At 35.2% G+C, this 13,362-nt stretch overlaps 1 protein-coding gene across 1 annotated transcript; it reads left to right on the top strand.

The window, feature by feature from the left end:
• Window positions 1–1,196: 1,196 nt before the first annotated feature.
• Window positions 1,197–10,572, top strand: LOC140055686 (phosphoribosylformylglycinamidine synthase-like). The gene is made up of 21 exons (XM_072101052.1): window positions 1,197–1,377; window positions 1,476–1,614; window positions 1,915–2,225; window positions 2,879–2,987; window positions 3,502–3,642; window positions 4,043–4,296; window positions 4,642–4,902; window positions 5,086–5,316; window positions 5,482–5,705; window positions 6,051–6,182; window positions 6,435–6,566; window positions 6,656–7,055; window positions 7,203–7,286; window positions 7,397–7,552; window positions 7,814–7,927; window positions 8,055–8,206; window positions 8,318–8,540; window positions 8,659–8,865; window positions 9,011–9,169; window positions 9,334–9,489; window positions 9,598–10,572. The coding sequence occupies exons 1-21, from the start codon at window positions 1,230–1,232 to the stop codon at window positions 9,918–9,920; spliced, it is 4,056 nt and encodes a 1,351-aa protein (XP_071957153.1). The 5' UTR covers window positions 1,197–1,229; the 3' UTR covers window positions 9,921–10,572.
• Window positions 10,573–13,362: the final 2,790 nt, after the last annotated feature.

Raw genomic sequence — 13,362 nt, 5'->3', positions numbered from 1 at the left:
TCTAATCAATATTAATTGATTTAAAGGAGGTTTGCGCAGCTTTTTTTGTTGTTTGCGCTGTGAAATCAGTAATTTTCCCAAAAATTGAAGTTTTTCACCCAAAAAAAGGCAAACTTAAAGGAATTTCAATTTTTTTCCCCATAAATTGTCTCACTATATAGTTCTAGTTGTGTTCTATCAATATTAATTGTTTTGAAAGAGGTTTGCGCAGCTTTTTTTGTTCTTTGCGCTGTTAAATCAGTAATTTTCCCAAAAATTGAAGTTTTTCACCCAAAAAAAGGCAAACTTAAAGGAATTTTAAATTCTTTTTCCCATAAATTGTCTCCCTATATAGTTCTAGTTGTGTTCTAATCAATAATAATTGTTTTGAAGGAGGTTTGCGCAGCTTTTGTTGTTGTTTGCGCAGTGTTTGCGCAGTTTAGCAATACCCAAAAAGTTTGTATCTAAACCTAATCTATACTGTAAACAAAATGGCATTAGCACAATCTCAAGTAACACGTTTGATGTGCTTGGTGATACCGTACAACAACCACCATCTAACCTTGCCACATCGACTCTGAAGCTACGCGAATTACAGATCACTCTAGTACTCAAGCTCTACAAAGTCTAAATTGGATGAACTTAGATGAAATATTATATGTAAATGAAGCTTTTGTTATGTTTAAGATTATGAACAACCTTGCACCTCCATATTTAATAAAAATAAATTCAATATCAAAAACAATTACTATAATATTAGAACTAAGCCAAATTTAATAGTACCAAAACCAAAAACGTAGCTTATCATATAGAGGTGCCAAGGTTAGGAATGAGCTAAATGAAGATATTAAAAATGTGAACAGTGTCTCTCTTTTTAAGAAACTGTTAACTGCTAATTTCATGTAGCTTTATTTAAATGTACTGTAGTGTATTATTTAATTTTATAGTTAGTAAGTGTACCCTTGTTTCATTTTATTTCATTGTAATTGGTTTTTTTTTTTTTATCTCTTTTGATAGTAATTAAGGTCTTTTTACATTTATTTTTGTTGGTGTTTTCCTTTAAACACGGTCTTACTGAAAAACAACTTTCAGTTGAAGTTAAGTATCCGTGATTAAATAAAGCTTATTATTATTATTATAAGTCATATACTTTATAGTTATACTTTTTTAGTGTAAACATCAATAATAATAAATAATAATATATAAAATAATATAGATCTAATATTTAATAATTTATTTTTTTAAAGAATATGACTATCATTACTCGGTTTTATAAAAGTCCGGCATTACTCCCAGGGGCTTCAAATGTTTTGTGGAAGAAATTAGCAAAGCAGTTGGAAAATTCTAAATTGCAAGATTTAAAAACGGAAATTTGTTTTAATGTGGAAGTAAACGGAGGTAGGTACTCTTCCTTTCTAATTTAAATTTTAATAAATTGTTTTGCCAAACTAATATTATTTTGAAAATGTCAATTAAACTGTGTATTATTTTCATAGATTGCCTCAGTGGTGAAGAACAGAAGAAAATACAATGGATCTTAGGTACCCCTTTTGAAGAATTTAGCCTGCTGACCAAGTCAATCATAGTTGAAGATGATCAAGAACCTGATGGACTTCTGATTGAAATTGGGCCTAGGTCAGAAAATGTTTTTTAATTAACAAAATACCCTTCTTTTCTAGTCGTACAGTATTAGTGTCGGTTTCAGTTGAGAATAAGTATTAATAAATAATACTGTATGTTTTGTTATTCGGTAGGTAATATCTGAAAAAGTAAAAGTCATAATTTTTGTTGTTCAACAAGGTAATAGGCATAAATTAAGAAAGGTGGGCATAAACATGCATGGCAGAATATGTTGACTGTATATTTAATATCATGGACATTACATTACACTATCTACTGTATATGATATAATAAGTTTAATTTTTATACACACAGGTTGAAATTCTCTACGGCCTGGTCAACAAATGCCGTCTCAATCTGCCAATCAGCTGGAATCAACCATGTGACTCGTATTGAGCGTTCTATTTGCTATCTTATAAACGTAGCCGACGATCATGGCATTGCTGCGTCTATCAGCCCCGAGGAAGAGAATCTACTGGTAGCCGTACTTCACGATCGTATGACGGAATGTCGCTACCACGAACCAATCAGCAGCTTTGAAATTAAAGCTAAACCAGAAGAAGTCTTTGAAATTGATGTTATAGGTGAAGGGAAAGTTGCTCTGGAAAAGGCAAACAAAGAATTAGGTGATTGTAGTACTCTCAATCATGTTCCCCAAGTATAGATGAACTTTGAACTGTGTTAAACTCCTGTGTTTTTTAATTCTATTTCAGTTTTTTCTATTATTAACTTAACTTTAAAATTAATATAGGTAACTTTGTGTTGATACTGTATATCATTATATTATGATTAAAGTCCCATTTCCTACGTTTTTAGATCTAATTATAGGTCACAAACTACATTTAATGTAAAAATAAATATGTATGCGATAACTTTTTCGTCTTTAAAACTGTTAAAAATTTAAAAAATTAGTTGATTCTAATCATTTAGAGACTTTCTATAAATCATAACATGCATTGTGCATGTGTATTGTTTCATTCTTTTTATCATAATTTACCATAAAACAGAAAAGACAAGGCAAAAATTGTAGGGAATAGGTCTTTAACATTACATTTAGCTTAACATCCAACATGATTTCATATTCTTTTAAGTGTGTTCTAGTAACCAGTTAATATTACTGTACAGTAATTATTTAATCGGTCTGTGGATACATTGTTCATTTAAGAATTCATTGTTATTGAATTTATAAACCAAAGCTTATCATGACCAATAAATGGTTTATGAAGATTTCTATTATTAATATTGCATTATAAACATTTTGTATTATTCTTTACTGCAGGACTTGCCTTTGATACGTGGGACATAGACTTTTACACCAACATGTTTATTGAAAAGGTTAAACGGAATCCAACAAGTGTTGAACTCTTTGACTTGGCTCAGTCTAACAGGTACAAAGCACTTTAGTTTTAGTCGCATGAAGTTTTACCATCTGTGAATGATGGTCATGAATATTTATTTACATTCTTTACTGTCTTTTAAAAGTAATATCTTTATTTAATTTTAATACAAACCTAAATTATTGAAAATACAGTATTGCAATGCTGTGAGTTTATCAGTGATTGGATAGAGATATAAATAGAATATGCTAAATAGCTAAATCAAAATGAGGTAAAAATAAAGTAAATGAAGTAAAACAGTCAAAAAGAACAAAGATACCATCTGCCTCAATATATACCTGAAAAAAAAAACAGGTGAAAAACAATTGTGGCATTGTCTATTTGCCTTCTAGCCTAAAATAAAGTAAAATAGTATTTGTAACCATGGATAATCCTAAGACATAGACCATTCTTTACTTAAATTCTTTTCATCTATGCAACATTTCTCAGCTTTCATTACTGTATTTAGAAATTCCTGAAAATATTCCTACAAATGGTTTTTTCTTGCTTTCTGTCTTCTTTCTAGTGAGCATAGTCGTCATTGGTTTTTTAAGGGTAAGATGGTAATCGATGGAGAAGAAAAAGATCATTCTTTATTCAAGATGGTGATGTCAACGCAAGCTACCAGCAATGATAACAACGTCATTAAATTCTCGGATAACAGCAGGTATCTTAACATTTTACGTGGCTTTTATATTTATATCCATATTTTCCGAATCGAATCACGATATAGTTCACTGGAATGGTGTCTATGACTCTTGTATAAATCTTGTTGTGCTGGACAGAATTAGGCATTATACCTGAAATTATTAGTTCTAGAAGGTGTCATGAAATAGCCCATAAAATACTACAGGCATAATTTCCATCGTAAATGATATTTATTCACATTTTGTTGAACCACAAAGTATTGCCTAAAGCTCTGTCTACACTATCAACTTTTATGTAAAAAAATGTGATGTGCCCATATATGGATATGATGATGTCATATCACTACCATATTTGGGGACAGTAGGAGCTTTAAATGTTGTCTGTTTTTTCTCACTTTGATGACTTTACTTGATTTTCAGTGCAATCAAAGGCCATAAGGTCAAAGTTCTCAAACCAGCCAATCCCGGGTCAGCAAGTGTGATGGAGGAATCTGAACCACTCAGGCATATCATCTTCACAGCAGAGACCCATAACTTTCCAACTGGGGTTGCACCTTTCCCAGGGGCTACAACTGGTACTGGGGGTAGGATACGTGATGTTCAGGCTGCAGGGAAGGGGGCACATGTAGTGGCTGGCACTGCAGGCTACTGTTTTGGAAATTTGAACATTCCAGGTAAATTATATAAATCTAAAAATTAGATTTTGTAGTCCTTATGAAAATTGATGTCAGACTTTACTCGCTCAAAAATCAAAATAAATACAAATATAACAGAAAATAAAACATAACAAATATAAAGGATAAACCTTATCAAAGATTTGCAAAGTAACAACAATTAAAAGATATTCATTTACTGGCACTTATATGTATAAATAGAGTATGGGATGAAAGATATTAAGTAACGCATGCAGTGAACAGGCATAATTGCTTGCTTAATTACATAATTTTGCTTTTTATAAATGTTATATATTCAGTGTAATTAATTATTTATTATCATTGATTGAACATTTGTTTAAACAGGGTATGACCTTCCATGGGAGGACAAAAATATGGTTTATCCTAGCAACATGGCGCCTGCTCTGTCGGTTGCTGTAGAGGCCAGCAACGGTGCATCTGACTACGGCAACAAGTTTGGTGAACCCGTTCTAACCGGTTTCTCTCGTTCATTTGGCATGATGCTTTCTGAGAGCGACAGAAGAGAGTGGGTCAAGCCCATTATGTTCAGCGGGGGTATTGGGATGCTTGAGAGTATGCATGCGACTAAAGACGAAGCAGAAAAAGGTTTGTTAAACAAACTAAATACAACACCATAAAAAATACTGTACTTCTTATTATTGTTGTCTCCACATAGATATTATATGTCTGTCATATAAAATAAGATTATAGTAACCTGATAAAATATTTTGTTTTTATTTCTCCATTGAAAACTAATTATTGACTGATGAATAATTGTTTACCATGCAGGAATGAAAATTGTAAAACTTGGTGGACCAATCTATCGCATCGGAGTCGGTGGGGGCGCTGCATCTTCCATTCAAGTTCAAGGTGACAATACAGAAAAACTGGACTTCGAAGCCGTGCAGCGCGGTGATGCGGAGATGGAACAGAAACTAAACCGAGTTATAAGGGCGTGCATTGAGATGGTTGATACAAACCCTATATGTAGTATACATGATCAAGGAGCTGGAGGCAATGGTGAGTTTGCATGCAATGTGCTTATTTTTATTATTTTACTAAGTACAGTAGCACCCCTCATTTGGGACATCCCTATTAAGGGGACACTTTGTCAGACAAATGTACTTATTTTTATGTCAAACTATGGCTAACATCTGACCAATTAAATCATTTTTTTGTGTACAGGTAATGTTTTAAAGGAGATATGTGAACCTGCAGGTGCTCTAATAAAAGCTAAGGAATTCCAACTAGGTGATCCAACCATCAACACCTTAGAACTATGGGGTGCAGAATACCAGGAGTCCAATGCCATACTAATACGATCTGAGGATCAAGAAAAACTTCAAGATATTTGTGACAGAGAGAAATGTCCAGCTGTTTTTGTTGGTGACATTACAGGTGATGGGAAGGTAATATTTGGATGATTTTTTTTACCTACTTTATTCTAAATTTTTTTAGTGGAGCTGTTGCTTGGTGGTTTAACATGCTTGCCTTCCAATTCCAAGGTCAAGGTTTGTAACTCACGACTCTTTCAACTTCACTCCCTAAGCCTGAAATAAAACTTAGTTTATAAGCACGATAAACTATAAAATATTTTATCCATCCTGTAATTGGCAAGTTTGTGCTTACTGTGGGATAAGTATGAAAAAACACATTTAAATACTACAGTGTTACTAATTTTGAAGAATGCCTTTTCATGCACAGATAGAGTGCATAAGAGTTTTGCAATACAAAAATATTTTGTTTTGTTTCAGATTCGTCTTGAGGTGGAAAAGAAAGTGGAAGCTGGTAAGGGTGATGCAGAACCTCCAAGCATAAAAAGAACAGCACTTACTTATCCAGTTGATCTCCAACTTGAATGGGTTCTTGGGAAGATGCCGCAAAAGGTATGATGGAGACTTGATAGTAGAGTAGTGTCGGTAATAAGTTTGAACCATACCATGAATGCATCAGTGGTGTAATGGTAGGATGTCTGCATATCAAGCAGAAGATTCCAGGTTCAAATCTCAGCTGAGGTCACTTTTTCTCAATCTCACAGATTTCATCATAAATAACCATTGAAAATAATTATGTGTTATAATAATAGTGTCTCTTTCTGTCTGTAAAATTATATAGAATTATATTTTTTTTTCTCTCAGGTTTTCAAGTATGATCGATGTAAACCAAAACTTAAGCAGTTAACACTACCTGATGGGTTGACTGTCCGATGTGCACTCGACCGTGTTCTGCGTCTACCTTCAGTAGCCAGTAAAAGATTTTTGACTAATAAGGTAAAGATCTGTTTATCTTTAATATTGCATAATTTATTTGTGTGAAGGAATATGGAAAGTGTATAACCAGGATATATTGTTTCTGTTAGGTTGATCGTGCTGTCACGGGCCTGATAGCCCAGCAGCAATGTGTAGGCCCCCTGCACACACCACTCGCTGATGTTGCTGTTATCGCACTCTCCCACTTTGAAACTGTAGGCTCAGCTACAGCCATTGGAGAGCAGCCTATTAAAGGGTTAGTCGATCCTGGCTGTGGTGCCAGGATGTCTGTAGGAGAAGCCCTTACCAATCTTGTGTTTGCTAGGGTCTCCGATCTTAAAGATGTCAAATGTAGCGGTAACTGGATGTGGCCAGCGAAGCTTCCTGGTGAGGGTGCTGCATTGTATGATGCGTGCGAGGTGATGGGCAAGTTGGGTGTTGCTGTGGATGGTGGGAAGGACTCTTTGAGTATGGCTGCCAGGATAGGCTCTGAAACGATCAAAGCTCCAGGTTAGACATTTCATGCTTGTTAATAACTAGTATAGTGTCTGATGTACAATCTTGTGAATTATTTTAATAAGTTAAGCTTGAATACACTAATACACTTCTTTACTCCATTTACTTACTAATAATGAAATATCAATTACAATTTTTTAGGTGCATTGGTTGTGTCTGTGTATGTGGCATGCCCAGATATTACTGCAACTGTGACCCCTGACCTTAAATGTCCAGACAGTAAAGGTAAAGTGAATATAACATTGCACATTTTGTTAGGTACAATTAAATTAACTACCTAAACAAACAAAAAATATAATATATTTATAAACAAGACTTTACATATTCTATTTCAGGGACTTTGCTCTGGGTTTCATTTGGTAAAAGGCATAACCGGTTAGGTGGTAGTGCCCTCGCTCAGTGCTATAATCAACTCGGACAATCCTCGCCTGATCTCGATGAACCGGAAACGTTTGTAAGGGCTTTCAACACAACGCAAAATCTTATCAAAGGTAGTCATTTTCATAGACTTATTAATTAGACGTTTACAATAAATTCATTTACTTGTAGTTATAATATAAAGCGCTGTCTACACTATGAAACTAGTTTGACAAAAAAATGTGATGCGCCTAAATAGGGTAGTGAAATGCCCAAAAATGGTAGTGATATGATATCATGTCCATATATGGGCATATCACATCACATAAAGTTTGATAGTGTAGACAGAGCTTTAGAGATATGAATTCAACTTTGTCTTTTGTATCCTTTTGTAGATAGAAAAATATCAGCTGGTCATGATATTAGTGATGGCGGTATTGTAACAACATTATTAGAAATGGCGTTTTCTGGGAATTGTGGTATTGACGTCAAACTTTCCGAACCTGATGGTAAGCATTATGCTATCTCTATAAATGCCTCGAATGGATCTGTAAAGTGTCATTTTAATCTTTCATATGGTTCCAGAACCTGTGGTAAGCAATAATACATTGTAAGACTTTATATATTTATTTTCAGTAACTGCAATTGATATTCTGTTTGCTGAAGAAGTAGGGCTGGTGTTAGAAGTAACAGCTAATGCTAGTGAGGACATTTGTAGACAGTTCAGTGACAATAATGTCCCTTGTTCTCTAATTGGTCACTCTAGTGGATCAGGTCAAGGGTCAATGGTAAGTTTTTTTTTTTTTAAATGGAAGCAATATTTGAACATTTATTTACGATCATTTATCATTTATGATGGTTTTTAGAATGAATCTGAATATTTTACATGTAAATTATAGGTTGTCATCTCGGTAAATGAGAAAGAAGTCTTGAATGAAAAGATGACTGTTCTTAGAGACGTGTGGGAAGAGACTAGTTTTCAACTGGAAAAACTACAAGCAAATCCAGAGTGTGTTGAAGTGGAGCAACGCAATTTAGCAAATAGAACAGCACCACCATTTAAATTAACCTTTGACCCCGTTGCAACAAATTTGAATTCTGTTAAAAAGGGATGCTCTAAAGGTTAGAACCAATTTTGGAATATTGATTATCTTGTTCTGAATTTTAATTTGTTAAAGTAATACGAGTTAAATTTGGCTCATTAGTTACCATATACATAATCATAATTGGCCTTCCATAGATGGAATGAAACCAAAGGTTGCTGTGATCCGTGAGGAAGGCAGTAATGGAGATCGAGAGATGAGTTCAACACTACACATGGCTGGCTTTGAAACATGGGACGTCAATATGCAAGATTTAGCTTGCGGGAAAGTCACCCTCGATCAATTCCGTGGAGTAGTTTTTGTTGGTGGCTTCAGTTTTGCAGACGTTTGTGGTTCTGCAAAAGGTATATTTTTCTGATTGCACTTTTTGTAGCATAGCAAAAATACATGCTGGAGCAGTAACCAAGTATTATACTAGTATTAGACAGATAGTAACCTAAATAAATATTTATTCTAGTTTATTTAAATAATGTTTATTAATCATTTTAGGTTGGGCAGCAACTATTTTGTTCAACCCAGCTGTGCGTGCTCAGTTTGATGCATTTAGAGCAAGGAAAGACACTTTCTCACTGGGTGTATGCAATGGCTGCCAACTAATGGGCCTGCTAGGCTGGGTTGCTCCAGATGTCACCAAGGAGCTTACTACAGGTAAGGTATCATGAGGTATATTTAGTAAGTAGTTTAGTGGTAGTAGGACACCGGTGTAAAGCAGGTAATGCCTCTTTGACAAGTAAAAAGAAAATATTAACTACTTTTTGATATCCATTTGTTGACAGACTGTTTATTATGAATTATTTGTTATTGTCTTTTAGACGCAGCATCAGCTCAGCAAGGAGTCCATCTTGCTCATAATCTTTCCGAGCGTTTTGAGTCTCGTTTTGTTGCTGTAAAGATTAATGAAAGCCCTGCTTTAATGCTGAAAGGAATGGAAGGCTCTGTGCTTGGTGTCTGGACACAGCATGGAGAAGGTTAGATATTGATACCTCTTGATAATGATGGATGCTTAGTACAAACTTATATTTTAATTTAACTAAAAATGTTATTAAATTTACTCAACTCAAATTGTTTCTCTCTAGGGCACATGAAGTTTTCTAACAAAGAAACAAAAGACACAGTTCTGTCTGAAAATCTTGCACCAGTGCGCTTTGTCGATGACAAAGGAGAAGTGACAACTGAATACCCGTTGAACCCCAATGGCTCACCCAATGGCGTAGCGGCAATTTGCTCCGCAGATGGCCGTCATCTGGCGATCATGCCTCATCCAGAGCGTACAACTTTGACGTGGCAATGGCCATGGATGCCGCAAGATTGGCGGGAGACATTACAAGCGTCACCGTGGATGAAGATGTTCCAAAATGCTTGTTCATGGTGCTTGGAGACGTCAGAGGCAGATAGATAACATTATATTGCTTATACATGGGATATATTTAAAAAAAATAATATCTTGATGGTGGTGCTTCAGAGGCAGATACTATTGCTTTATGCATGAAAATGGGATATAATTATATACTGTATAAATGTGTTCCTCTTCTCAACAATATTATTTATTGAGGCTTAATTTCAGCAATATATATTTTTTTTCTCTTTTGTGGGGGCAACCCACTTTTATTGCAATGATAAACAACAATATGGTGAAGGTTACAGTATATATGTCTGTCTATCTATCTATTTATCAATGAATATTTAAGTGATATTACACAGACAGAGGAAGATTATGTAAAATATTTTGAAATTGTGTTGAAGTCTAGATAAAACAAACATGTATACAGAGAAAATTTATATTACAGAGCTAAAACGATATAAAGATTGATATTCAGTATTAAAAAGAGATTCGATATAATATAAATAAATATGATAAAATGGTATATTGCATTATAAGATTATGTTTTGTTTGGATACTTTTATAAAATTGTATAGTTTTACATTTTGAACATAATATTGCTTTTATTAATTAAATTTTTTTAAATAGTTCTATCTTAAATAAATTCCAAGTGATAATCCGTTTGCTTGTTTTATAAATAATGCAAGATTTGTAAATACTAAATGTAAATAAAGAGATGAGTTCATTAACAAGCGTGTTCTGAGTTCCTATAATTATGTCTTACCACTCGGGGAAACCTGACCGTAATGTTTCATTAGTCGGAATACATTTAACGATCAGTTTACGGAACTTCCTCAAATCTGATTGAATGCTGTTACAGGTGTACAACATATGTTTTTCACTTTCTATTTCTATACAACACTTTTCGCAACAATCACTTTTATTAAGATTCCACTTCTTTAAGTTTTTTCACGCTGCTGCTCTAGCCCGCTACGTCATACGAGATAACTCATTCATTAGATGAAATCAAGCAGCAGTATAATACTACACTTTGACATTTTTGTTAAAATGGAAACTCGACTATAATTTATAGGTATTGAATCCAAAAAACGGCTGGGAAAAGAGTCTAATAACAAATCCCAAAGCATTTCTGGTATTTATGAGTCCCATGATATTACATGGGTACTATAATTCACTGTCAGATAATCATTGAATTATTATCAAAACAGTCCATTGAAGTTTTTGTTTGTAATAGGATACTCTAAGTATCTAGGCTTGATGAAGTGACCCCCCAGACTTGACCTTACCAATAAAAATAAGCAAGCAGCGTTTTTTGTAAGAAATATTCTTGTCTTGTCTAAACTCTTTCCTCCACTCTTCTACAGATTTTGTTTTTTTTTCTTTATCATCTTTCACTTCTTCCACTTTGTCATCAAATTTGTGAGCGGTTAGAATTTTAAGTTTTGTAGTTATTTCCTTTTCTAGTTCATCAAGTGCGTTTTTACTTGCGGAGGACACAGGTGATTGGGTTGACATGATGATGACATCATCAGGAAGCATGTCTTGCAAGGAATGAACAAGTAGGTGTAAACACTTCTCGTCTCTGGGAAGTTAAAAGATAGTTAAGAGAGTGAGTGAGTTTAATCTAGCACAACCTGAACGCTTTAATCGAACTTTAATGAATATGTTAGGTATACACTCGAAGGCGAGAAGAAGGAAAGCTGGAGTCGCTATATCAGTGCTTTGGTTCATGCTTACAACTGTATGAAGCATGACAGTACAGGTTTCTCACCTTATTTTCTGATGTTCGGACGAGAGGTGAGACTTCCTGTTGACTTACGGTTTGGAATTAGCCCAGATGGATTTGGTAACGCTGACCCCATAAAGTACGTCAACGATCTGAGAAACCAACTATCGCTTGCCTATCAAATGGCATCTGAAGAGGCAGCGAAGTCAGCACGCAAGAACAAAGTTCGACATGATTTGAAAGTACGAGTCAATGATCTTCATCCAGGTGATCGAGTGTTGATTCGAAATCTGGGACTACAGGGTAAACACAAACTCGCTGACCAGTGGGACTCCGTGTGAAGCCAGAATCAAATAGTGGTCGAGTAGGCCTACGAACACTACATCGAAACATACTTCTGCCCATCGACTATTTAAACAAAGAAGATCCACCAGCAAAACCTACTAAACAGAAGATAAACCGCCCTATTACGCGGTCTAAGGCAAAAGTTCATGTCACTGAGAGCGAGCATGATGACAGTGGTGAATCCAGTGAGAAGGAGGTTACAATGCTAGTCCCCATTAGACTTCTCAGTCACACTCCCTGTAGAAACGTTTACAGTTTCTTCCATTTCACCCCATTTTCCGCTGAATGTAGATGCCCAAGAATTTGTCCATGAAACTACTCCTGCTATATATCTCATATTAGTGCTGGAAATGTTTCCACTGATAGTAGTCCTGTAAATGCGTCCTTTGACGAGAGCATCGAGTCTGTAGTCACGCCAGTTTTTGTGAGTGTAATGTTAAAGAAGCAAGTGAAGTTGCAACAGATGTAGAGCCAGCTGTAGTTGACTCCCCAGTATCATCTGTACCCAGTCCTAAACTTTCTGTCACTATCCTTGATTCTCCTGTGGCTTGTGCTGAACCTCTACTCATCCCGCAATCTTGTTCTGAACCTCTACTCATCCCGCAATCTTGTTTAGATTCCGCACCATGATCCCTCCAACCTTGCCCTGAGCCTGTGTCTGTTTCTCAACTTTGTTTTGAAGATACCGAGATTCTTCCAAGTCCCATTATTGATTTACCTAATGATACTCCTATTATTGAACCTATTATTGAACCTAATATTGAACCTATTATTGAACCTATTGTTGAACCTACTATTACTGAACTTTCACAGTCTGTTGAACCCATCCCTGATAACATGTGTAGGCCTACTACAAGTTTTTACAGCATATCCTAACTTTTTTCAGAAACATATTTCATCACTTTAAACAAGATAAATGTGTTTAGAAGTATTTAAAACATACAAATTTATCCTTGATTTGTAAAAATCCATCAAATATAACGTATTTTGAAAGTTAGAAAAGTATATTTAATTTCCTTAAAGAGCCAAGATCTTAGAACAGGAATGCTGTTCTATCTGTTGTCTTCCCCCACCTACCAGTGCAATGCTTGCCTGTATGCTTTGAATAGAAAACCGTTCAGGCGAAACAATCGCCTTCCGGTAAAGTTTAGCAGGCTAACTCTCTCTCGTGACTCCGGAGAGTTTACGGACGCAAAGCTCTATTTCCTATTCTCCCAATGTAAAGTTTAGCAGGCTAACTCTCTCGTGACTCTGGAGAGTTTGCGGACGCAAAGCTCCATCCCTATTCTTCCAATGTAAATGTGATGAATTGAGTATTGAGGGCGCTGCGTAGTCATTCTGTAATTGGAATACAGGTGACACTGTGTGATAAAAGACCGTGCGTAAGCAGAGCGGGTTTTTTGTTCGTTTTGTTGGCTCTCGCTATGT

The sequence above is a fragment of the Antedon mediterranea genome, chromosome 7, assembly GCF_964355755.1.
Source record: "Antedon mediterranea chromosome 7, ecAntMedi1.1, whole genome shotgun sequence".
NCBI lineage: Eukaryota > Metazoa > Echinodermata > Crinoidea > Comatulida > Antedonidae > Antedon > Antedon mediterranea.
The sequence above is the reverse complement of the archived record's forward strand: the minus strand, read 5'-3'. Positions and strand labels throughout refer to the sequence as shown.